This window comes from Manihot esculenta, chromosome 10 (assembly GCF_001659605.2).
Source record: "Manihot esculenta cultivar AM560-2 chromosome 10, M.esculenta_v8, whole genome shotgun sequence".
Taxonomy (NCBI): Eukaryota; Viridiplantae; Streptophyta; class Magnoliopsida; order Malpighiales; family Euphorbiaceae; genus Manihot; species Manihot esculenta.
Genome location: NC_035170.2, coordinates 25,184,765 through 25,211,597, shown reverse-complemented (window position 1 = coordinate 25,211,597; position 26,833 = coordinate 25,184,765). Strand labels below are relative to the sequence as shown.

The following is a 26,833-nucleotide window of genomic DNA, read 5'->3' as shown; positions in this document are numbered from 1 at the left end:
TACTTGTAAAAAAAGGACATGTTGGTGAGGTCTATGAATCTACTGTGGATTATACTGAATTTAAATTTTAAAGGCTCATTTGTTAACGGACTTTTTTAACTCCGTATGTTTTGGGATTAAACTCTCGCAAACCAAATCAGACTGAACCAAACAGCTCGGTCTGACAACGCTAGTGATTTGTGGTCTCTCTTGGTGGTCAATATAGAGTAGCATCGTCGGCTGCTTTGGTGGATGATTTCATATTATTAGCTCGTTTATATTCAAACTACATTTAAAACGAGCTAAAATGTTAAATTTATTTTTAAATTATATATTAAAAATTAAATTACTAAATTTTAGTTTTTATCTAATTTTAGCCTATTATTAAATAATCAAATAATGTGGTTTATTGAATTTAGTTACTTATTTAATTTTTTAATAATAATTTAAACTAAAAAAATGAAATTTAACTTTTGCAATCCCCCTCTTATAGTCTAGAGGTAAATTATACATGTTTTGCTATTTAAATTTTTCTGTAATTTTTTTAATTTTCTGAAATATTTAATTTTTAAAATTAATAGAGTGGTTGATTAATTAACTTATTAAAATCTCATGTAAATTTTAATAAATTTTTTAAAAGTAAAAAATTAATTAATAAGTTTTTATTTGTTAAAAGAATTAATTAAAATTATATTAAAATATAAATATTCAATTAATTTATTTAAAATTTTAATATTTAGCCATTTGCCAACCGATTAACCTTTTTAAATCCAGCAGATAAAATGATAAAAGTCCAGCCCATTGGCAGTCGGTATATAATAATTCTATTCCCGCCTAAAGCCACCGTTTCTCGCCTCTCTCTCTCTCTCTCTGTCACTCTGTGCCGCGCAATGGATTCAAAAGAAGCTGATGAAGTGAAACCTTTGGCGGAATTTCTAATTCGCCACCACTCTGAGCAGCTCCGTTCCATTGTTTTGTCTTCTGACCCTAAGCTTCACTATCCTCTTTACATCGAGTATCGCCTTACAACCCACCAACTTCTATTTCGGTTTCTCCTTCTTCTTCCTTAATATCCTCATTGTCTCCTTTTCAGTTTTGCAGAGCTAATGGACGAAAATCCCCAACTTGCCCATCTCGTGTTCTCCCAGCCAACTGAGTACTTGCGGCATTTCGACCAAGCTGCGTTGTGGGCTCACGTATGTAACCTTCTCATGTATATGTACATGTTTAATCTATTTAATAGTTTCGTCTTAAATTCAGGAACTATAAATGGGTGTAGCCCTAAATGTGTATTTATAACCTAAGCCTTCAATGGAAGCTGCTTAAAATTGTTTGTTTTTAAGGTGGGATTATGTATGTGCTGCTTTGATTGCTTCCTAAATTCTTCTTGAAATGAATTTCGTGCACTTACGAGATTTGTAGCTGCAACCTAACTCTGTAGCTATGGTTGCTTGGTAAGTTGAGATGAGATGATGCACTAATATAGGTATTGCATATGGGTGGATGTAGAAAATTGTGCTGGAGAATTTGAATTTTGGAGAGAAGGGGATTCAGAAGAAATATATTCATGTTCGTATTAATGTCTGTGGATCTCCACTTGAATACCCTGGTTTGCTTCTCTTTCTCTCTCTCTCTTGGTCTTTTGGTTTTTGGTTTGACTTGTATTTTATATGTTTGTGTTTGGCTGAAATCTAGAGACCTTTCCAAGCATCGGACGTGTGAGGGTGAAGCACCGAGGGATTCTTCTTACGCTAAAAGGAACTGTAATTAGATCTGGGACAATAAAGATGTATGAAGGGGAGAGGATGTATCAGTGTCGGAAATGCAAGCACGAGTAGGTTATTGTTAATTTCTTTGGCATGAATCCATTGAGTTTTATTAATTTAATTTTCCTGGTTCAGCTCCACAGTTATGGCAGGATTGAAGTAAAGGATCTGCCTTGTTGAGTTTGTTTATTATTTGGTTTTAGTGGAGGAAGCAGACTATGAATGAGTAGCATGTGCAGTGTGTAGTAGTTTTAGTCTTCATGTATAACTAATTGGTGGATAATGCTGTCTAACAAGGTTGAGTTTAGCAACCATTATGCTAATTATGTCTGGGAAAGCTTAATATTGGATTTTAACTCCATTTAAGTTCAATCAAGCAGAGATTGACTACCTGAATGCTGGGAATGAATCTTTTGTGTCCAGAATGCCCTTTTTCCCCCTTCCAGTTCTCATTTCTGGGCCTGGAAGTTGAAGCATTAGCACATTGGCTCACATCACAGTGATAGTTATAATCCAATACGTGTCATTACCTTTCAATAAGTACCATTTTCTCATCTCTTATGAGAATTATATTATATATAATTTAGGATCATGGAGTCAATTTCCTTGGCTTAAGCTTTCCCTGGAACCAGCTATAGCATAAGTAGGAAAGACATGCATGGGATATAGCCTTTTAAAACTTAACTGCAGTTTGATCAGCGTCCTGGATGCTCAAATGGAACCCTGACTTAAAAATTCAGGCTTCAGGCTACTGTCTTGGAATTGGATGATTTTTATTTGGTTCAATGCCATTATTTTCCAAATCACTCATTGCAGACTTGAACTATGATCTGTAATTGCATTGTTATTATTGTTATTTCTATTTGCAAGTGGTTATTAGATGCAGTACTATTTACAGCATCAACTGCTATATTACATTTCACATGTTAGCAGTGCTAATTTCATATGCCAATTGTTGTGCTGAAAATGTTCTGTGCAGGTTCCCTGTTTATCCTGAGCTTGAGAGTAGAAACTCTATAACACTGCCGTCATTTTGCCCCTCTATGGTTTGTAGCCCACTCAATGCTCTTTTGTTATTCTTCTTTTCCCTAAATTTTGCTTAATTTTCCCACTATCCAGTGTTCCTCCATGAAAGTTTGTAGATAAGGCTATTGAAAGTAGTATGCAACAATTGGATGATGCTATGAGTAAAAACTGAAGCTCACGCGTTCTTATTACAACATAATTAGATCTGCTGTTCAACTTTTGGATTAGATTATTTTTTATTTTATTTCTGATAGGTCAACTTTTACGTTTTAACTTCTTTCTGTGCAAGTTTTATGTTTTCTCTGTACTTAAACATGATTTACAACGAAATGTTAGTTTTTTGCCGCAGAATTAGTTTCTTTCAATGAAGAGTAACTTGGAGTTCATAACTAATCCATTGTTCCAATGACAGAGGTCGAAGCCTTGTGAAGGCATGAGGTTTGATTGTGTAGATGAAACTGTAATACGCCATGATTATCAGGAAATCAAAATACAAGAAAGTACACAGGCATTGGGTGTTGGGGCTATTCCTCGCTCAATTCCTGTCATCCTAAAAGATGATCTTGTTGACATTGTTAAAGCTGGAGGTACTACTTGCTCAAGATTTGATTTTCATTGTTTCTAGATATGCTTTATTGGAAATTTGGAATTATTAATGTGAAACTATACTCTAATAAAGAAACTTCAAGTCATGTCCCAGCCTGTTCTGATTTTATTAACCATGAAAGAAAAATAAGTATATATCCATTTTTTTTTATTTTTCCATTCAAATCAGAGGTGAGTGATATAAATCTCTGATTCCATAGTCTTGTATGGTATAGGAACAAGCGAATATAGTTGACTGAAAAATTGAGTAAAAGAAAACATTTTTATGTTAATTAATGACTCTTACTAGGAATTATTTTTCCTTTTATATCTTTTGAGCATCTTTCTTCCTATACAATGCTTTTTTTTTCTTTCACAAAGAATTTTATAAATTGCCTATAAGTGCTTTGTCTCATTTTACAAATTCATTTGCTTTGGTTGAATGGCAATATATTATGGAAAATACACTTTGTATTACAAATGAAAATTTCAGGAAGCTTATCTTTGTTAGTTCTTGGACATGGTCACTTTTTGGAGCATTTATTATGTTGTCCTTATTATATTTAACCTAAAAGCATTGTGAAAAAAAGCAAGCATTTTACAATATTTTGAATTTGTTTTTCTTAATATGTAATGATGTCAATCTATATATCTGCAACAATATATTTTTATTTCTTGTTAAGGATATGCTGTTCTAGCTGCTTAATGTCTTTTACAATTTAGGCTCTTCCAAGTTCATTTTTAACAAGAAAAGGAAAAAAAAACTGATAAAATTAATCGTCATAATCGTTATGGCATAGAAAACAAGAACTTTGCAATAGAACTTGAAATAATGCTTCTTATTGTTATCTAGACTTGTTTTTGGAATATCAATGGATCTCTTTCAGTGGCATGGGATTAAGGAAGTGAGAAGCAATTGTTATGCAGATGATGTCATTGTTTCTGGGATTTTGACTGCAAAGTGGTCTCCTGATTTAAAAGATGTTCGCTGCAACCTTGATCCTGTCTTAGTTGCTAATCATGTGAGGTAAATGGCATTAATCTTGCCGTCTTGGTACTTTCATGATATTTTGAAGTTTCTTGGCTGCCAATAGCAAGAATTTATCGAAAGGATCCTCATGAGGTTCATGTGGGTGCTAGTTTAGCACTGTGTTCATGGAGTTGGGGCCTGAAACAAACAGTGAAAACCATGAAGTGCTGAGAAAGCCCAAAATGACTTGATCTCAATCCCATTTTTGTGAGTCAGCTATATCTAGAGCCATATTTTGTTAAAGGTCTATTGATACTAAATACTTCAGCCACTGTCATTTTTTGTCTACTTCTCAACTTCTTCACTCTTCTAACTTGGATGCGTCTAATCTTTAGTACCAGTACCTGAGTTGGTCTATGTTAGAAATCATCTTAAATGGGTGTTCCTCAACTTATCCTACACAGATGCCATCACTAGGTTTTCTTTTCCTCCTTTATCTCTTTTCTCCCTCTTAATTCTGTACATATTATCTTCATTTTTGCTTATTATCTATCAACTATCTGTTGGTTTCTAACTGTAAATTCATATTTCTGTCATAGTATAGGCATTTCTAGACAGTTTTCTCAATCCTGTAACTCTTGAGTGTGCTTATCTTAAAATTTTTTTGTTGTTTTTTAGGAGAACTAATGGACTTAAATCAGACATTAACATCCCCAATGATATTATAATGAAATTCAACCAGTTTTGGTCAGACTTCAAAGATACTCCTTTAAAAGGTAAAAACATGGTCAATATACTGGTCTTTGCAGCTTCTTTTTTATGGTTTTACTGTTAGATTCAATCTCCTCTTTTTTTCTTTTTTGGAAGAAAAAAAAAAATAATACTTACAGTAGTTTAATTTAATCTAAATTAGGGAGAAATGCCATTCTCCGAGGTATTTGCCCACAGATTTTTGGACTTTTCACTGTGAAACTAGCAGGTATATTGTTATTTTGCATATTTCAATTTTCTTTTTCATTCTAGAATACCATTACTTCCATGTAACCATGTATATATTTCTTTGTGGAACTTAGTTGCATTAACACTCATTGGAGGTGTGCAACACGTTGATGCCTCTGGTACCAAAATTCGAGGGGAGTCTCACTTACTTCTGGTTGGTGATCCAGGTGATAAAATTTTCCTTTCAGGAGCACATCTGTTTTGATATAGTTATATAGAATTGATCCCTAAAGCATGCCTATACTGCAGTTAAAAATTGTGCTTCAATTCCATAACCATCAATACTGTTCTATGTGGAGTGTTGGATTAGGTATACTATGCGTCTATGCCATATGCAATGTGTTGCAACTTGCAAGTGTGTATCTGTGTGTGTGTGTTTTCCTGTGATGTCCTTAATGTCATAGAGTCGTTGCAGTTTAGGCCTTGAGGTGATGCTGGCCCATCCACAGTTTTTCATGTATAATACTTCAAACCTTGTAACTTTGAGGATGTGCTAACCAATACCAATGGATTGAGGCCATATTTATTAATTGACTTAAAATTAGTTTAAGAGGCATTGCCTAATCTGTGGTGTGTACATTTATTTGTAGGATTCAAATGTCCTGCCAACATATAAGTATTTTCATAAACAAACTGGACTAGAATTAAGTGAACCACTATCTTTACATGCACTTCAGGTTGTATGGATACAGCTCATATGTTTTGCTTATCAGGTCTTACAAATGAGTTTAAACAAAGATTTTAAGCTTGAGCATTAACAAGCAGAGAGAAATGAGTTTGCTTGGATCACTAATCTTGGTGAATGTCGGTTCATTTCTTAGCTTGTTTATTTTGTTTATTAGCCAGTTACTGTTAAATTATTTAGTTAGATATTAAATAATAGATTTACTCAATAATGTCCAGTTCTGATTACATATGTTCAATTAACAGGTTGTCCTAGTACTAATATTCTAGTTAATTAATTAATTAATTATGTTGATGTATATGTATGAAAATAAATAATTACGTGTGGGAGAATGATATTAATTTCACAGGTACTGGAAAGTCTCAGTTCTTAAAATTTGCTGCTAAATTGAGCAACCGATCTGTCATCACTACTGGGTTGGGAAGCACTAGTGCTGGATTAACTGTCACTGCTGTCAAGGATGGAGGTAATTCGTTTCACCTTGAGCTAAATAATGTGTTAACTTTGACTAGAGTGCTGGCAGGTTTGTCTATCCATTGTTTTCCCCATTCTTCTGCTTATATGTTGAATTCTTGACATAATGGACACAGGCTAGGTTATATAAGATAGGGTTCTGTTTTTCAAATTTAACACATTTTTGGTTCAAAATTGTTTGCATAATTAAACAACTTTTTGATTAAGATAACTCTTAATTTCATAGAGATATCTGTAATTTCCTTGCCCATTTATTGAAAATATATGCTGTACAGCACATGGATCATAGGAACCTAACAAGGTTTTGATACTAACAAAGTTTTCATTTCCTGTCATCTTTTTAATGTCGCTCTACTGGATCACCCCTTCTCTTCTCCGGTTCTCTTCATGTTATTTTCTTAAATATTCAAATTCAATAGGATGTTCATTATATTGCCTAATGCTACTTTAGAAACATGGAAGTAGATGGATAATAAAACTGACAAGTCAGTAGTTTAACCTTCACAAGCACTATTTAACTCTTATAAAAATTATGCCTGTTACCTTTTTCATATTTTTCTAGAGCTATTATGATAGCCAAAAAGTTGTTAGAGCTAATCAGTCACTTAATACGTGCACTACTTTTTAGTTGATCTCAGCCATTACCTAGTATCTTATATATTCTTTTGACAAACATTACTTGCCATATATGGGCCTTCTTGCAACTTGTATGAAAATAATGCAATATGTTGATTGAAGGAGTAATTGTATCTGTCATATGACTAGGAGAGTGGATGTTAGAAGCTGGGGCACTTGTTCTTGCTGATGGAGGCCTTTGTTGCATTGACGAATTTGATAGGTACTATCTTCAAATGTTTGCATCAAAACCACTACTCATTAGCTGTTACCAACATTAAACTTTGACCTCCTATGCAAGTATTGGTTCACAGCCATTTTCAACATAATCTTTACCACCTTTTCCTTAGCAATAACAAATATATATATATATTTTTTGTCAAGTGACTTTACTTATGTATTATGTGCATTAACTCTTTCAGGTGATTGTTGCCTCCAGTTACCAGTTGTTTGATTGTTTATCCTTCTGCCTTCTTCTTAGCCAAGCCAATCTGCATGATATCTGTGTGCTTAGGGAAGCATTGTCAAATTGATCTATCTTATTGCTTAGGAAGTAGAAAAATTTATGAAATCATGCTGCATTTGCTCCAATTATATTGATGATGGTGTCACACACATGGACGCTTGATTCTTGGAATATATCTCTTTTTTATATGGTATCTCGGTTAAAAATTCCCCCAATAAATTCACATTGGTCAACTATGGTATTCATTGATTCTTCTTCTCCATTTCTTTTCCTTGTTATTGTTTAATGTCAAGGTAAATTAAATTTTGTTTGGCAGTATGAGAGAACATGACAGGGCAACAATACATGAAGCAATGGAGCAGCAAACCATAAGTGTCGCCAAGGTTTCCCATTTGTTTATGTATTCTTAAATGTCTAATATGCATAGAATCTTATTTGATTTTCCCTGTTATTTATAATATATTTGTAGTATATACAAGGATGAATAGGGAAGGCACACAAAATTACTAAAAAACAACGGTGTCTCCATTTTGTCATCTTATTAGTTTTTATATTTTTATGAATTTATGTTAGTTTCCTTATTGTATTTTAATTGATTTTTATTTTTAACATGATTGTTATATTCCTAACTTTTCTCAAGAGTTTGCAGAAATTTTAAACTTCTATTTTAACTTTGCTAATTAGATTAGACGTCTTATTGTTAAATCTAATTATCTTTAATTAAAATAAATAGAAAGACTTCCTAATATCAATATTCTTTTTAACTTATCATTCCTAAATTGTGAGAATTTTTTTCCATCTTATTAAAAAAATATTTGTTTTATTCTCTTTGTTTTTAGACAAAATGTTTTCAACTTAAAAAAGCGCTAAGATAATTATCATGGAAGAGATGACGACAAATTATATTATGATATTATAAATTATTATATTGTAACATAATAATAAGTTATTATTATTGGTTTTTTAATTGCCTAAAATTTGACTTGCAATATCCCAAGTATTGGGTTTGTAAATGTCTTCATTTGGCTAACTCATATTTCAAAAATGCTACTTTATCTGCATCCCTTTCATGCAGTACCCCTTATCTTAGAAAATCATGCATGCATGCACTAATAATCAGTCAATAACTACTTGATGGGACTGAGGGTATGCTCATGTGGCAAACTCGTGTCCTTTAGAAACATGAACCCTTATGCACAATCTAAACAATGATGTTGAGTAAAGTGGCAGAAAAACATGCCAAGGACAGAAGGGTACAAGAAAAATAAATGAAAAGAATATGGAAGATAAAAAAGGGATAAGGAAAGGCAACTTAAATTAAGAGAGCTACAATCCTTCTCTTTCCTGCACCATAGTATGTATATTCATTAGGTTGCGAATACCATAGCACTTGAGGAAGAGATGCATGCTATAAATGAATAAAAGAAGGTATATTGCATAATCACATGATTTCTTATGTTTTTATATCTATTCTTGCAAATACTATTTCTTCATGTATCATCCTTGATGATTCACAAAATTTTTATAGTGTGCTTGGCCTTAGTCGGGTTATTGAAAGCATTTGTTTCTTTCATTTTCCAGGCTGGTCTTGTAACAACTCTTAGTACTAGGACAATTGTCTTTGGTGCAACAAATCCCAAAGGACAATATGACCCTGATCAAAGTATCATTTTCATCAGTAAATTCTTTAGTTGATTTATATAAGCCATTTATAGTTTTTAATATGTAATTTACAGTCACCTTTGAATATAAAGACTCTAGTCTTCCTTCTTGCTCTTTTGGGCATAGGAGGTTGGTGTGAAACATTCATGCACAGATAATTGTATTTGTCAATTCTTAACAAAATCTAGCTTTATCTGTCAATACTGCACTCTCGGGTCCATTATTAAGCAGATTTGATATAGTCCTGGTTCTCTTGGATACAAAGAATCCTGAATGGGATGCAGTTGTGTCATCTCACATTCTTGCTGAGGTAATATGTCATAATAATTTGTTCAAATGATGCACTGCTGTCTCGTAAAGCAGTTGCACGATCCAAAACCTGAGTTTTGTGAAACCAATTTTCAGGGGGAATCAGACAATGGTGACAGCAATGATGATTTAGCAAACATTTGGACATTAGATATGCTCCGCAGGTAAATCTTTATTTTGGTTTAATGATCTTTGCTCATTGCTAAATTTCTGGTATCTTATAGAGGGTTTCAAAGGCTTGCTTGCAAATAGATGATCTGAAATGGACCTATCGTAGAAAATTTTTTTTCTAAACTTCTGAATATTAGCATGTTCATGCAGGCCTAGTGTGTTGGAGGGAGGGCCAACAGGAAATTAATGTTCCTAAGTTCTCTTAGTGTGCTATGCTTTAAGGATGTTTTATTTAACATAGGAAATTTTTGATGTATTCTGCAGTTTTTATTGTATTGTGTGAATACATATATATGCAGATATGGGAACAGTTTTCTTTTAATTTTCAAATAGGTAAAAAAGAAGCTGTAGAGCTGTTACACTTGAAATTTTAGAACTGGCCTTTCTGACTTTGATGTTTCAGCATAAACAAATTTAAACTGTATTTTATTTTGTTTTTATGAAACCTATTAATCCTAAGACACATAATGTTGTCCAAGCATTCAGCTTCCTTAGATATTGTGCAGGTATATTCACTATGTTAAAGGATACTTCAGACCAGTGCTCACAAAGGAGGCTGAAAAGGTTATCTCAAGTTATTATCAGCTTCAAAGAAGATCTGCAACTGATAATGCAGGTTCTTTTACAGTAAATCCCTTTTGGCTGAAGCTGTTTATTCTCTCTCTCTCTCTCTCTCTCTCTCTCTCTCTCTCTCTATATATATATATATATATATATATATATATACATATATCTCTCTCTTAATGTGCCTATTTGAATGGCAGCAAGAACAACTGTCCGCATGCTGGAAAGTTTGATACGCCTAGCTCAAGGTATGTTATGTTTGTGTTGATTTTCTATATGTATGGTTCCTTGGGAATTTGACAAAATCCTTGCAGCACATGCAAGACTTATGTTCAGAAATGAGGTCAAGAGGTTAGATGCTATTATGGCAATTTTATGCATCGAATCATCCATGACTACTTCAGCCATCGTGGATAGTGTTGGGAACGCCCTGCACTCTAATTTCACAGAAAACCCTGATCAGGAATGTATCCTATACTAATTTTCAGCACATTTGTAGCCATCCACTTGCACTCTGCACATGAGGACTAGTATTTAAACGTTGCATGTGGGTATCTGTACTAAATACATGCTCATGTATATACAAAATATTTGTGTTGGTTTTCTGAGCATGAATTGGCTGTGCTATGATCTTATGCTCAAACGGCAGTTTTGCCACCACTAAGTTAAATCTGACTTTTTTATGAACAGCCTGAATTTGAGCCTTCGTTTTGCCTAGACGTGCTCAAAACCTTGGTAAAAATCCTCACATAATCTCATCCCAAAATAATGTTTTTGTTAAAAGTAATTTTATTTCGTAACTTAAGCAACTGTTTGTCTAAGATAAAGCTGAAATACTCATTTGCCTTTTACAGGGCAGATTTATGTGGTTGTGGTTGCATACTAAATCAAGTACTCTTAATAATTGAAAATAATTTGCTTGTCCATTTCACTATCAGCATGCATAATCAGGTCATGGCCTTTGGAATGGATTATTTTGAATCTTAACTATGTCAACAACATAGATACCAAACAAGAGACGCTCATCCTTGAAAAGTTGAGATCCATTGATGAATTTTCTGACATGCACATCATAGAAGAATTGCCCAGATGAGACATGCAGAAAGCAAAAACATCTTAGTGAATGGAATTCACAAGATTCTCTGGCAGTTCATGAACTCAAGTATTTATCCACAATTTGTACCACCTTGTTATTAAAAGGAAAAAACCTAAGTTACTACAGTTCCTTTTTCTATACAACCATGCCAATTGATTATTATCCAGTCGCAATGAATTTGTTATATTTGATGTCTTGTACAGTATTTGTGCTCGTTTTGATATTTAGCACAGCAGGCATTATATTTGTAGGTTCACTTGGTTTATATACGAAGTTACCATGCATATCTACATCTGATGTTTTCTCTCTCTTCACAAATCCTCCCCCTGCTTCCCTTCCCCCCCCACCTCGCCTTGCCTTGGATGCAAAACTTGCATGGATGAAAATCTACTTCTCAGTTGTAATACCATCTTCCCTGGCCTCCTGAAAATTATACAAATAAGTAACAGTAGAGAAAAAGCTTGTAAGTGAAGGACAGGCTTAAACAACTGCATTTATTTGTTATCAGTGATCAAGAATAAGAATAAATATTGTTGAAATCCCTTTTCTGTCATAAGCCTATGCAGGTGCTTTGAAAATTATTAGGCGTGTTCAAGTAACTGATGCCCATATTTAATTTGATTTGATTAAAGTGATGTAGATTTCCAATAATCCCAAAACTCGCACCTGGTCCTTCTGGGATATAGAATTACAAGAATGGCTCTATTTAAATGTACTTTTGAGTCTTTAAACCACCAAAGAGTGAATTTCATTTCTATTTTCAAGTTCTGTTCATTCATCAATTTTCAAGTCAAATATGCATAATGATATAATTCATGTTGGTGTTGCGTCAACAACAGCCAAATTTATTGTTTTAGAGTAGCAAGTATATTTGTGTGATGGAGAGAGCTTACCATGTGGCTCGTTTATATATGCAACTCTGCTATCACGCCAGGTGTTCGGCATTTTGCCTTTCAACAGTACGTTGGGCCTAGTGCTAGTGTCCTAAAAGATTTTGGACAACCGATGTCAACAAAGGAAGCTGAATAGGTGATCTCATGTAAAATTAAGCTTTTCAACTGAAAGAGGTATTTCTCTTTAACAAATCCTTATGGACTACAAATGCAAAGCTTCCAACTTTGTCAGTCATCAAGATTAGGGTTTCCACCTCAGAGACATTTGTTTCCCTCAAATCCTGAATGTGAAAATCTTTGCAGAGCTGAAAAAAAAACCTTTAAAATTTCCAAGTTCAACTTTTAGAAATGACTAGAAAACTGTATTTGAATTTTGCATAAAAAAAAAAGCATGGGGTTGTAGTGTGTATTTACATGCTTATAGAGCATAGTGCATATAAGTGGTTCAGGTTTCCAGTTTAACAAGAATGATAACGATGCATGATTATAGATTCGTGGTTGGATACTGATTAAGGTTTAACAGATCCCTTGTATCTATCAAGCTAAACACAGAAGATGAATCATCGCGATGTGGCCATAAAGATTACATTGGTGATATATGTGTGATGGAGTTGCAGATTGAGCAAATTTTAACTAGTATAAACCTGATTCACCTGATATATCAGAATGTTGCTGCAGGCATTCATTTCTACCACATGGCCTTTCTTTTGGATGAGAATGTAGGCCTTGGGAATTTTGCTTCCTGAGCTTTAAACATTCTGAGTGAGTTATTGCCAATTATCGCCTCCATTTTCTGTTGCTTCCTTTCTTGCGATTCTTGTGGATTTTCACATTCTATTATAAGGTTCATGTAAGTGTTCTCATTAGATATGCAAACTTTTCAATAACGCAAACTTCAAACATATTTAGACATTGAGTGCATTTTTCATTCTATTCTTCATGATTACAAAGAGATCCAAGGACTAAAGACTGAACACTGCAACCAACGTGAGCAATTCTGTCACCTCAGACTGCAACTTAGATATGCAGGATCAAAACTTCTACCTGTGTCTGATGGTAGTTCTCATAGCCATAGTCTCCCTTATTCTTGCCTTTGGCTTTGGTATCACCCAGCCAGACATGAAGACAAATGTAACAGTGAGGACAAAGCCAGTAGTAGCTCCTAGCCCAAACTGCAAACCCATAATATTCATTTTTTCAATGGGAGGCTGGGTAGCAAGAGGAGGTGGTGGAGGAGGAGGATGTTGGGCAAGTTGACATGAACTAAAAGCCCCACCACCATATAGATCGCTGTTCCCCTCAAAGCTTGAACATGGAAATGTCAAGAACTGGCCTCCTGTTGGGATTTCCCCATAAATTTGATTGTCTGCTACACTGAACTTGGATAGAAAGCTGAGCTTTACCAAAGAAGTGGGTATTTCTCCGAATAGTTTGTTATGAGACAAATCCAAAATTTCTAGACTTGACATTCTAGATAAACCATCTGAAATTGGCCCGGAAAGGTCGTTATTTTTTAGGTTTAAAACATGAAGTCCTTTCAAGTTCCCAAAACTTGGCCAGATTGGTCCGGTCAGCTTGTTGGAACTTAGATCCAAAGTTGGCTGAAGGCTCCTGATTTTGTTATACTGAAAAGTCCTACTAGATGCCTCAGTTTTCTTATACAGAGGAATGCTGAGGGCATTTCCATCAGTTAAGATATTCGTGTCGGTTAGGGTTTGTAGTCCTGTCAAGCTTGTTGGTATTTCACCAATAAACGAGTTGTCGGACAAATCCAAGTAAAAGAGACTACTGAAATTGCCTATCCAGAGTGGGATATTTCCACCCAAGTGATTCCAAGATAGATCTAGCAACTGCAGCATTTTGTGACCCTCCAACCATAATGGAATTGAACCTCTAAGTTGACAATTGGCAATAATAAATACCCTGAGATTTTTAAATTGAAAATTCGCATCGCTGGGCATTTGTTCATCTCGAAAATTTCGAGTCAAGACCAGAGTAGTCAAGTTTGTGCATTGTTGAAGAATTCCAAGTGCTGCTGATATGTTTGTGAGGCTAGTATTTGAGAGTGACAGGTACGTCAGGGCCTGGAGATTCTTGAACTTGTAAGGAACCTCTCCACCGAGTTTGTTTCTGCCAAGATTCAAAACACTCAAGTTTTGACAAGAGCATATACTTTCAGGGATTGGTCCATGGAAATTGTTACTACCAATATCCAAGTAAGCCAGATGAATCATTGCAGAACAATTGATGTTGATTGGTCCATCCATGGTGTTGTTGCCCAATTTAAGAATTCGAAGAGTTGGAGAATTCACCAGTGAATATGGCAAATGGCCATTAAGTCTATTTGAGCTGGAAGCGAAAAGTTCAAGCTGTCTGAGCCTCTGAAACACATCAGGAAGATTTCCAGAGAAAATATTGTTGGAGATATCCAATTCTACAAGGTTAGAGAGGTTACCTATTCCATCATTTAGAGCTCCAGAAAACTGATTATTTTGAAGGTGCAATATATGGAGATGTTGCAGCTGCGAAAGGCTGTAGGGAAAACTTCCTGAGAGCTTATTGCCATTAAGAAAGAGTTGCTGCAGAGAAGAACAGCTTCCAAAACTTGTGGAAACTTCACCACTGAAGTCATTGCTAGCAAGATTAAGAACTTGCAGATGGAGTGAGGTTTTGCAAAAAGTTGGATCACTAGAACCATTGAAACTGTTTTTTGAAATGTCAAAATACCTGATTGAGGGTAAATGTATACCTCCTGGTACTGAACCAACAAAATCATTGTCGCTTAAGTCAAGGACCTCAAGATTCTGCAATTGAAACAATTTGGTGGGAACGATTCCATGAAGGAAATTCTGAGAAAGATTGAGGATTCTCAGCTGATCCAGACCTCCCAAAGTCTCACATAATACTCCCAGAATTCTCTTCTTTCCAAGTTCCAACCCTGTTACCCTATTACTTGAAGTGGTGGAATGGTTACAAGAGACCCCTGTCCAATTGCAGCAATTAGATGTGGAGAAGTTCCAGCCATTAATCCCTGATTTTAAGCGGTTGCTGAAGCTTTTCAAGGCCCTGAGGTCATTTGAATGGCATGCTATATCCTGGCATCTGGAGATAGGGACCTTGAAGCTGATCATGCACATGGTGAAGAAGAAAATGTATACAAACCCCATCTTCATTATATTGAGGAAAGTGCTAAGATTGAAATTATGTTAGTATCATCTTCCATGGTTTTGTAGTTTTATTATCTATTGACCTAAAGTGGCTTGCATCATTAACTTTGAAAAAAATAGTTCATTCAAGACTTTTCTTATCTTGTAATTCACATGTTCGACGCGAATTCTTGGAGTTTACACTGGTTGCTGGTGGCCAAATCAGCATAGATTCAGCTAAGGTAAAGGCAATCATGGAGTGGGAACCACCTACGATCTCGGTTGCTGTAATTTCTTGGGTTGGTGAACTACTAACGAAATATTCTAAGAGGGGCAGCACCCTTGACTGACTTGCTGAAGAAGAACATTTCTGGGAGTGGGATGAGGAACGTCAAAAGGCGTTTGAAGAGCTCATTTCAGCCATTGAAATGTAAATGACTTGTTTGGCGTTGTGAATGTGCAATGGCAGAAAGAAATACTAAATTTTATTAGTTTTAAGCTCTATTTATTCAAATAAAAAGGAAAAAATATTCCTTATATTACTATATTTATTTTTGAAAGAATAAAAAAATTTACATTTAAATTAAAATTTTATGTCAATAATTTTTTATTGTTAGAAAAAAAAATGAATATCCTTCTCTTTTTTTAACTAACTTTTTCATAATAATAACAGGAGTTTTATAAATTTTATTTAATATAATATATATATATATATATAGTTGTAAAAATTAATAATAAAATGTAAGACAACAAATAGAAATAAGTTGCAAATTTTTTTTATGAGCAATCACTTAATTGTTTAATTGTATTTTTAATTATCTATGCTTATTAATTTCATACTTAAGATTTTTTGCAATGATGATTTATAAATTTAAAGATATACAAATTTTCATTTAATTTTTTTTGTTAGTTTTAAAAAAAATTAAAATGTCATGCATAATTAGGTGTCAATATAATATTAATAAATTTTATTAATATAATATTAATTATTATGATAAAGTTACATAAAAATAAATAAAATTATAATAATCAATTCATATGTTAATATAATATATAAAAAAAATTAATAATAATATTAAAATAACAAAAAAATGATAAAAATTATGGGATCATTTGCAATTAAATTATAATTTTATATTAGAAAGTCAGATATTAAGGAGTGGAAATAATAAGACTATATTCCATAAAAACATGCATATTTATTATTATGAATTTACAGGTTAATGCCAGCGGCTGGTCCTTCTGGAGATGGAAATAGCTCAATTCACCCAAGACTGAATTTCAAGTCATTTCTAATTTTCATGTTTTGTTAATTAATTGATTTGAGTAAAAAAACGCTAATTTTACTCTTGAAAAGGATAAAAAAAAATTAAATTAAATTTTATTATCTGATTTAAATTTATTTTTAAATTATTATTAAAATATTAAATCAATCCTGGCAATAGCGTAAATCATATTATTAAATTTTAATAAATAATTTCTTGTTCAGCCTTTTAGTTATAATTAAATGATAAATTTAAACTGAAAATAAAATTGATATTTTATTCTCTGAGGCAAATTTAGTCTTTTATCTATAAATTTCTCTGAGAACTAATTGTAAAAATAGAAACTAATATGCGGATTTAATTATAAATTATTTTTATTAAAAATATATACATTTATATTAATTAATTATTATTTTATATATATATATATATATAATTGACTCCGTTTAAAAATAAAAAATTATTAATTGTCATTTTGTGTGTTGACGTCGTTGGAAGGGTTGGAGCATCAGAAGAGTCAATTTCCCAGAGTGAGCAATTGATACTAGACAAAGACCTTTACTTTGTTTTGTTTTAATTCCAAACCAGATTAAAGTCAATCTGATCAACTCCAAATTCGACGTTTTCCTATTCCGGGCCATGCCTATCTTAAACTCGTTGAACCACCGAGTTCTGAAGTTTCCACGTCCCTCCAGGAAGAAAATCATCCGTTTGCATAAATTATTTTCTCCAGAAAGTTATTTTCTCTTCCTGATTTTCTTGGTCCCAGAATGGAATTCTCAAGCGTGTACTTTTGCTCCATTCTTTTAGCACTTTGCTTCCACTTCCAGACCAGGATGGCTTGCAATTCAGATGATCGGTTAGCTCTCAACGGTCTCCACAATTGTTTAACATCGACAACAGGTAGCTGGAATAGCTCCACCGCCGATTGCTGTAATTGGGATGGTGTCACTTGCAATAATTCCATTGTTTCAAGTAAAAGGGTCATTGGCCTGGAACTTGGGAACAAGAGACTCACAGGAACCATATGCGAGTCCTTGGCCGCTCTTGATCATCTCAGAATCTTGAACCTCTCCCATAATTTTCTCCACGGTACCCTTCCAGCTAAATTGCTCAGACTGCAGAATCTGGAAATTCTTGACCTGAGCAGCAATAATTTTGTCGGTTCAATTCCCATGGTCGGTGATATGCGCTCAATCAGGTTTGTCGACTTGTCAAAGAATAAATTTTCTGGTTCTGTTAGTGCTGCACTTTGTGAAACCTCACCCCATATTCAGGTTCTCAACCTGGCAAGTAACTATTTTGCTGGTGAAATTTCAAACACTTTTGGGAGATGTACTTCTCTGCAGAATCTCTCTCTTAACAGCAACAGTCTCTCAGGAAGTTTTCCTCAGGTACTTTTTCACCTGCAAAATCTTCGTGCCTTGCAGCTTAAAGAGAATCAATTTTCTGGAACACTGGATGCTAGATTAGGTAACCTTTCTAACCTTGTGGAGTTGGATATTTCCTCCAATGTGTTCTCTGGATATCTTCCTGATTCTTTTGGGAAGCTTAGCAAGCTTGAGAAATTCTCTGCCTACACCAATGCATTCACTGGCCACATGCCTGAGTCATTGGTAAATTCCCCATCTCTTCAAATTCTTGATTTACATAACAACACTCTTAATGGTCCCATTAAAATCAATTGTTCAGCAATGATTCATCTATTTTCCCTGAATCTTGGTTCTAATAATTTCCATGGTCCAATCCCTGAAACCTTCTCCTCTTGCCATAGCTTGAGTATTTTGAATCTTGGTAGAAACAAACTCGGTGGAGAGGTTCCTTACAACTTCAAGAATCTCCAGGCCCTGACGTTCCTTTCACTATCAAACACTAGCCTGTCAAATATCTCAAGAGCTCTAGAGATTCTACAACATTGCAAAAACTTAACTACCCTGATCCTCGGTATCAATTTTCAGTATGAAGAATTGCCTGGAGGTGTCAATTTGCAGTTCCGAAATATCAAGGCCTTAGTGATTCCGTATTGTCAGCTGAGAGGTTCAATTCCACTGTGGTTGAAAAATTGCAAATCGCTGCAGTTGTTGGATCTGTCCTGGAATCTCCTTGGTGGATCTATCCCAGTCTGGTTAGGCAATTTCAAGAGTCTCTTTTACTTGGATTTATCAAACAATTCTTTTACAGGAAACATACCAAAAAGCTTGACAGAACTACAAACCCTGATCATCAACAAGGGCATCCTAAAAGAAATCGCCCCGGGAATCCCTCTCTTTAAGTCCCGAGAGGGCGGGAATTTGCAGTATACAAAAATTTGGAGCCTTCCACCAACCATGGAGCTAAGCTGCAACAAGCTGACAGGACCAATCCTGCCAAGTTTTGGGAGATTGAAAGGACTTCACGTTCTAGGACTAAACAATAATAGCTTGTCAGGGCCAATTCCAGCTGATCTATCAGGAATGTCAAACCTGGAAGTTTTGGATTTGTCCCATAACAAACTCTCAGGAGAAATACCAACTTCATTGGTAAAGCTCAATTTTCTATCCAAGTTCAGTGTGGCATTCAATCAACTATCTGGAGAAATCCCAACAGGCGGCCAATTCATGACCTTTCCTTATTCAAGCTTCGAGGGTAACAAAAATTTATGTGGTGGAGATTTTGATTCCTGTGAACCAATGCAGGCTCCTGTTCAGTCTCCTACTCGTAGCAAACAAATGAAAATTGTTGGTTTGCCATTTCAACTCGGAGTTGCTACCGGCTTTGTACTCTCTGTAACAATTTGCTTCATGTCAGGCTGGGCGTTTTCAGTGGCAGAAAGAACTACTGATACAAGTAGATTTGTATGCTGGAGGCTCAGATAGATAGATGATCCAATAGAAGCCATGAAATTATATTGTGAAATGAGTGTATTGTGAGAATGCAGAGAACACTTGTAGGAATTAGAATTACGCAAATATTGTTTTTCATTTTGTTTTAGAAAAAAAAAAAGAAAATTTAAGAATTTGTGTAAATTGGAAATTAGCGAATCCAAATATTCATGCAAGCAATTAGTTATGCCTAAAGAAGAAATTCAATTTCAATTAACTCAAATGAAAAATAAATCTGGAATTTTATTTTTTTAAAAAAAATTATTATATTTATATTAAAATTTTAATAAAAATTATAACTTATTTAATAATGTAGAATTGAATTTTTTATATAAACCTTACAAGATTGTTCAACAAAAAATTTTGTCCATAATTATATAAAAATGTATCCTTCTAGAATATTCTTAATATTTTTGTGAAGCTGGAATTGCTTGCTGAGCGAGTCATTGGTTGAATTCTCCATCCCCTATAACTCTTTATTTGGACAACAATACCCTTGATGGTGCCATCAATATCAATTGTACTGCAGTGATTCATCTCATTTATCTGATTCTTGGTTTAAATAATTTCCACGCTCCAATCCCTGAAACTAAATCCTATTGCCAGCCCAAAGCTGCATGATTGCAAAAACAAACTTGGTAGAGAGATTACCAACAACTTCAAGAATCTCCCAGCTCTAACATCCTCCTCACTTTCAAAGACTAGCCTGGCATATGTATCAGGGGCTCTTGGCATTCCACTACATCAACTACACTGATCCGTGGTAAGAATTTTCAGGATGAACAAGTACCTGGCGATGGCAATTTGCAGTTGAAGAATCTCAAAGACAACCTTTCAATATACAATTGTCAACCTTATTTCCACTGGTTGAATGGCCGCAGAAGCCTGCAGTTGTTGTAGAAGGTTACAGTATAACAAAATCGGGAGCCTTCCCCCAACTCAGGATCCAAGTTACAACAAGCTCATTCAACCAATCTAGCCAAGTTTTGGGAACTTGAGAAGATTTCCATGTTTTGAAACTAAACAAGCATGGTATCGGAAAACTTCTTAATCAGACAACTGGTGCAATCAAACTCTCCAAACTGTTCACTGGGCATGCAAAATTTTGAGTAAAGCACAAATAGTCCCCTAAAATAAAGTTTTATTACAAAATCAAGTGTTGGTCTTTTCAAATCCAGAAAACTACTTCTAAACTTTTCTAGATTTCAAATCCAAAGTGGCACAACTTGAACTCGAGTTTTATTTAGCATTTTCCTTTCGATAACTTCCTTACAGACCAATCATACATGTCCCTTGGCCGAAGAGAAAGAAGAAAAGAAACTCCAACCGTCTTGTTAAATAAAAACGGAGAAGGTATTGGTATTGCCACAACCTAAGAGACTAACTTGTGCACAAGATTTAAAAAAAAAAAATAGTGAAGCCTAACTTTGTATTCAATATGATTTTTCACTTCAAAAAACTATTCCTGTGTTATGGTTACAACAAGCTAAGACATTAAAAAAATAGCAAAAGGGAAAATCTAAAATTAAAAATTTCTCTTTCAAATAAATTTAGCTCAACTGTTCCCTCAAACAGGACATCATTCAACATGAAATTTAAGCAGTTACTTACAAGTAAAGTTGAGATTAGTAGAGACCCAAAAATTTCCACCAGGCAGTTCCAACTGCTCCCCAGATGATAGCATTAACCAAAGCTATTACAAAGCCCATCTTGAATATATCAGGGAGGTTTACATATCCAGCTGTTAAACAGGAATAATTTAATCTCATGAGCCCATATGCGACCATGCATCATAAGAAGAAAACAAAAGTATAAAGATTAACAAAACAAATGATTCACAAAAAGAATATATTTTCTCTACACGGCAACCGAAAAAAAAAGTCACATCTTTAAACCATTTGGGCTTAATGAATGTCATCATGATATTTCATATTTCCTTCAAACACTTGTCAACCAATTGAAGTGAAAATTTAACTTAAACCTCATTGAACATTTGAAGAGTGAAAATTTGGATATAAAATGCTTTGCCACATGAAACCATCACAATAACGAGACAATCAAATGAATTGATAGAATATAATGTTTTGCAAGTAAGAGGGCAGACCTCCATAATATACAGCAGCCTGACCACTGCTGTAGTGTGTAAGAGCACCGAAAAGATTGGTATTGTAAGCTAAAGCCAGTGCTGCCAACACACCGGGCACTCCAGCTGCCAAGTGCATGGCAAGAAATGCAGAGTACAGAGCTCCCACATGACCAGTTTGACTAGCGAATAGATAGTGAATGACAAAGTAAGATGCCTGAAGAATAACAAATGCAGCTGGCCAGCTCAAAGAGAGAGATTGAAGGATCTTGGCCACACAACCAGACATCCAGGTTACAATGCCAAGGTTTGTCAGTTGCCCTGCCATGCCCACCAGAACAGCAAACCAAGCCAAGGTATCCCAAGCTGATTTTTCACTTAAGCAGTCATCCCAATCAAGCACTCCCAACAAAAGCAATATTGATAAGGCAATCATTGCGGCTACAACACTCGGTATACCAAGAGTATCTCTGCATGAAGCATGAGCAATATCACTTGTTATAGTCTAAACAATCAGCAAATAACCATTAACAGAAACAAAATCTCTCCCTCTCTCTTCACATGCACAACCACACACAATAATTGATTCTTCCATTCTTGCCAGAGAATAATAACAAGCAGTAGAAAAATGTGATTTACAGGGCATTACAAGCTTTGAATAATCACTTGATTATTCCAAATTCACCTTAATTTCTCTCAAGTGTGCGCTTTTATTATTTCAATCAAATCAACAGATTCATGTCACTTTACATTATCTAGCCATCCTGCAAAGTAAGAAAAGTTTTCTAAAAATGGGTGTTATATATTTATATTGTGCTTGATGCTGCAGATGGAAGAGGTCAGTAAATAAAACCAACAGTCCTCTATTTCTACCAAGGCTCTCTCTTCTGGTGTTAGTAGGTGGAGATCAAAGTCAAAGCCACTTCCTAATTAAAGGACATGTAGCCATGTAGAATATGCTGCCATGATGGTGTTCTGTGAAACAACTGTCAGCTTGCACCATCAGGCTCAGAAGAATACACTTGGTGGAGGCATAAAAGTAGAGAACAGTCTATGCTATAGCAAAGGCAGAAAATTATCAGAAAATGCGCGCGCCCGCGTGTGTGTGTGTATGAGAGAGAGAGAGAGAGAGAAAGTTAGAGAGGAAAATTTTGGAATGGAACAATTACAAACAAGCGGACTTAGGACACCAAATGGAGAAGTCTTCTACTTTCGCGCATAACCACAAACACCATACAATACCTAGTGCATCAATCTCCATACTTTAACTTGCATTGTTTCCCATTTAACTTCTTCCAGCCAAACTCCGTACATCCCTTCTATACTTGTATAGGCATTAATAGTTGTTGGAAATGCTATAAACAGTACAATTTCAACTGGAATTTAATCAAAGTCCTGGGCCGTGGAAGATATAATATATCTGAAAAAAAGGTTCAGGAGAACATGAGAAATTACCAAGTACTAGCTTTGAGAAACACAGGACCATTCAGATAATGATATCAAGACAACTAACTTTAACAAGAAGAAAAGAATTGTATGAGGATTGTAAATGCCTAGCAATTTTGCGTCTAATAAACCGATGTTACTAATGTATTTGCTTCTTATGAAACAATTACCAAAGTACATCATCTATTCCACAAAAAATCAAGTGTATGGCATCTACAACTCACTCAAATACCAATTACCCCTTCCCTGTTAGCTAAAGTGCACCATATCACATAAATTTTACTTCAGATTTTGCACATGGGCATCAAGCCTAATGATGATAACTGATGGATTGTCTAGTGTTTAAATAGTCCAAGTCCCAAACGAACAAAAGAGAGAGAAGCTCATTCCTAAAAACAACAAATAACGAGGACAGGGGTCCCAGAATTTCCCAGGTTAACTTTTCTTATCAACTGATTTATGTTCTTCGAACACTCAGAACTGTCATGTAATAAATATTGGTTGTACTCAAGTGATAATATGAACTATGGATGACTTACCCAAACACCCACAAAGAAACTGCAAGAACCATTGTGCCAACCATCACCCATTCATTTTTTGTGACAGGACCCATACTCTCCAGCTTCTTTGCAGCCATTGCAGGGGCATCTGGAGTGTCCTTGATTTCAGGAGGATAAAGGTTATATAAGATAAATGGTGTAGCTAGAAGAGAAACCAATGCTGGCAAACTGGCAGCCTTGAACCAAGAAACCCAAGGGCCTGAAATTATAACACCAAGTTCCTCCGCTAATTTGAGACACAGCAAATTTTGAGCTGCAGCGGTCAGGAAAAGCGCACTAGAGTTCCCAGAAGACTGTCAGGCATCATAAAAGAGAAATGCATAAGCCACAGAACATGAAAACCTTTAAGGGTAGAAGGAAATTGTCATATGTGGACAACTGGACATGAATATTGCAATGAGAAGGAAAAAAAAGGTATAATGATAGATCAAAATAATATAAATTCGGTAGCTGAATTACTAAGCTAAAAACTATAATGAAGAAGAATGAAGAGTGGACAGTAGGGGCAGATTCAGAAAATTTAGTCAGTAGGAGCAATATGTTTTTTTTATGCCAAACGTGTGAGATTGAAAATAAAAATATATATATTATAATGAATAAATTAATTTAATTTAATTGTAATTATATTTATTTCCTAAATTTGAGCAGCAATTTATCTAAAATAAAAGTCATGATTTGTATTTAATCTAAATACAGCAAATAAACAAATAGACAATTAAATGAATTATGCGGGCAAAGTTGAAAAACATAGTGAATAATGGGGCAAAATTGATAAACTTTATGGGGGCAATACTAAAGTATTTTAATCATATGTAAAAGATTTTAACTTGCCCCCATGCCAGTGGTGGAGCCATAGACCAGAATATGTAAAATAATAATAATAATAATAGTAATCACACAGATTGATGGAGACAACACATCTTCCTGCAACACAAAGCATCTAGCCATTACATGTCTAAATAACACACACTTGTGTTTTTATAATTTCAAAGGAAAATATTTGACCTTCAAATTCTTATCTACCAGGCCTTAAAACAAAACCCAGTTTGATCAATTAACAACACATATTGTAATCGGATACTACATCAAAGAATACAACAAAGCTCCAGATCATTTCAATTGCTTATTGGCGAGAAGAACACTGACCTGGAACTGGGAAAGAACGAGATAAGACCCAAGCTTCTTTGAAGAAGCATCCTCTGGCTTACTCCCAGCTGACAACGACAAGGACTTAATTATTGGCAAGAAAACTCCGCCAGCCCTGGCAGTAGTACTAGGCATTGCCGGCGCAATAAGCGCCTCACTAATTGTCAATCCATACGACAATCCCAACGTACTCTTCCCCAACCACTTGACAAAATACGTAGCAACTCTATCACCTAGGCCAGTCTTCACAAACCCACGAGCAAAAAAGAAAGAAATAACAATCAACCAAATAACCTCGTTAGTAAAGGCACTAAAAGCAGTTGAAAACGTTAAAGTATTCGTCACAATAGAAGTCGTTAGACCAAGAAAAGCCCACGCCCCAACTGGCAAAGGATTCAAAACAAGACCAGCAATTGTAGAAAGAAAGATTGCAAGCAATTGCCACGCTTGTGGGGTTACTTCAGCGGGTCTGGGAATAAAAAAATGAAGAATAAGACCTACGGACACAGATATTAAAAGGGGAACAAGCTTGGCACCTTGTGGAGGTGGGTTTGAGATTGGCGGGGGATTTGATAGCTTTGAGGAGTCGTTTTTCTCCGAGGAGGCGCGAATTGGGAAATGGGTCTTGAAGGACTTGAGAAGTGGAGAGAAGACAAAGGATGTTTGCAAGGAAAGAGCAGGTGATCGGATTGCGCCGGGCAGGGACGGTGGGGAGACGACGGAAGGTGGAAATTTAGAGATGGATTTTGGTGATCTGTGAAGTAAGGAATTCCGGGTAGAGAGAGAGAGCGGGGTTGCAGAGGAGATGGAGCGAATTGCCAGGCTCTCCATTGAAGTTTGTAACAGAGGAGAGAGCGAAATTGAAAAGAAACGGAATTTTTATGAAAAATGTGTTAAAAAATTCTCTGTGAGGGAGGGGGCGGGATAAATTATTTGTCCTATCTCACAAATAATTAACAGAAAAAGAAATCAATGAGCGAAAAGAAAGGGCGCGTTTGGGCTTTTCATGAGACTGGGTGGGCGGAAATCGCAAAGGGACAGAAAGAGATTGATTCCCAAACTGGACCCACATTGCGTACGTGACAGAATATGAGGAGGGGAATTATAGGAATTACCATATTATTTTAACCTTCTACAATAACTTCACGGGGAATCACTTTTCTAAGAATCTTTTCCATAAAACCCCAACATAGAAACAGAAATCCATGACGAAAACAAAGGGCGTGTTTGGACTTTTCATGAGACTGGGCAGGCGGAAATCGCAAAGGAAGGGAGATGGATCTCCAAACGGGACCCACATTGAGTACGTGATATTCCGAGGGGAATTATAGGAAATACCGAATACATTACTAAATGGTAAATATCAATACAAGACCTGTAATATTTTAAAATTATATAAATAACCCCTCTTAGTTTGTTTTGTGCAGAATAATTTAAAAGAAATTATAAAAAATATTTTATAATTTTATTATTTTTATTTTAAAATATATGATTTAATTTATATTAAAATTATATTTCACGATATTATATTATTAATAAATAATAATAATTTTTAAATACAGTCAAAAAATATTGATGTTGTTAAGAACTTAGCATATAGTGAAAAACTAAGATAATTTAAATAGAAAACTGATTGTATTATTGAATGAGAAATAGCCTTTAAATAGGCAAATAAAACAATTAAATCAGAGAAATAAAAGGAGTACTACTAAGCACTACTGCATAATCAGATGTGCAGAAAATAAATGAATAAATCCCTATAAACTAGGATATATTCTAACTGAATTTTGACTCATTATTCAACAAACCCTCCCTTAAACTAATGTTTGCAAACATCCAGTTTAAGTGAAAGTTTGATCAACTGAACACACTCCTAGAAGTCCTCTCAACTTCACAAATGTTGCTTGCTTAAGTGGCTTTGTCATAATGTCAGCTACTTGATCTTCTTCTTCTTCTTCTTCTTCTTCTTCTTCTTCTTCTTCTTCTTCTTCTTCTTCTTCTTCTTCTTCTTCTTCTTCTTCTTCTTCTTCTTCTTCTTCTTCTTCTTCTTCTTCTTCTTCTTCTTC

At 34.9% G+C, this 26,833-nt stretch overlaps 4 protein-coding genes across 30 annotated transcripts; 2 read left to right on the top strand and 2 right to left on the bottom strand.

Moving 5' to 3' along the window:
- The first annotated feature begins 824 nt into the window (after window positions 1–824).
- LOC110624145 (probable DNA helicase MCM9) lies at window positions 825–11,657 on the top strand. 24 transcript variants are annotated; one of them, XR_006352363.1, is made up of 21 exons: window positions 825–994; window positions 1,073–1,175; window positions 1,489–1,588; window positions 1,675–1,813; window positions 2,725–2,791; window positions 3,184–3,358; window positions 4,284–4,383; window positions 5,005–5,102; window positions 5,240–5,305; window positions 5,400–5,492; window positions 6,360–6,476; window positions 7,250–7,322; window positions 7,882–7,948; window positions 9,147–9,228; window positions 9,416–9,537; window positions 9,633–9,700; window positions 9,858–9,886; window positions 10,214–10,319; window positions 10,472–10,519; window positions 10,586–10,738; window positions 11,276–11,657. XR_006352363.1 is itself a non-coding variant. In XM_043961263.1 (21 exons), exons 1-21 carry the CDS (start codon window positions 870–872, stop codon window positions 11,362–11,364), a joined length of 1,998 nt encoding a protein of 665 aa, XP_043817198.1. In that variant the 5' UTR covers window positions 826–869; the 3' UTR covers window positions 11,365–11,657. The 24 variants fall into 24 exon arrangements, 17 of the variants coding, with proteins under 17 accessions (XP_043817207.1, XP_043817202.1, XP_043817206.1 ...); XR_006352361.1 differs by having other exon boundaries at window positions 10,214–10,334; XR_006352365.1 differs by having other exon boundaries at window positions 826–994; window positions 10,214–10,323.
- A 335-nt stretch (window positions 11,658–11,992) lies between these two features.
- LOC110624144 (phytosulfokine receptor 1) lies at window positions 11,993–15,666 on the bottom strand. Its single transcript, XM_043961257.1, has one exon. It carries the CDS (start codon window positions 15,431–15,433, stop codon window positions 13,301–13,303), a length of 2,133 nt encoding a protein of 710 aa, XP_043817192.1. The 5' UTR covers window positions 15,434–15,666; the 3' UTR covers window positions 11,993–13,300.
- Window positions 15,667–17,441: 1,775 nt separating this feature from the next.
- Window positions 17,442–19,755, top strand: LOC110624619 (phytosulfokine receptor 1). The gene has a single exon (XM_021769829.2). The coding sequence runs from the start codon at window positions 17,442–17,444 to the stop codon at window positions 19,524–19,526; it is 2,085 nt and encodes a 694-aa protein (XP_021625521.1). The 3' UTR covers window positions 19,527–19,755.
- LOC110625306 (dicarboxylate transporter 2.1, chloroplastic) lies at window positions 19,295–25,718 on the bottom strand. 4 transcript variants are annotated; one of them, XM_043961235.1, is made up of 5 exons: window positions 24,768–25,718; window positions 23,601–23,914; window positions 21,637–22,085; window positions 21,144–21,273; window positions 19,295–19,434 (listed from the first exon to the last, which is right to left on the bottom strand). In XM_043961235.1, the coding sequence occupies exons 1-4, from the start codon at window positions 25,596–25,598 to the stop codon at window positions 21,158–21,160; spliced, it is 1,710 nt and encodes a 569-aa protein (XP_043817170.1). In that variant the 5' UTR covers window positions 25,599–25,718; the 3' UTR covers window positions 19,295–19,434; window positions 21,144–21,157. The 4 variants fall into 4 exon arrangements, with proteins under 4 accessions (XP_043817170.1, XP_043817169.1, XP_021626612.1 ...); XM_043961234.1 differs by lacking the exon at window positions 19,295–19,434 and adding an exon at window positions 19,950–20,417; XM_021770920.2 differs by lacking the exon at window positions 19,295–19,434 and adding an exon at window positions 20,741–20,904 and having other exon boundaries at window positions 24,768–25,717.
- Between the last annotated feature and the right edge of the window lie 1,115 nt (window positions 25,719–26,833).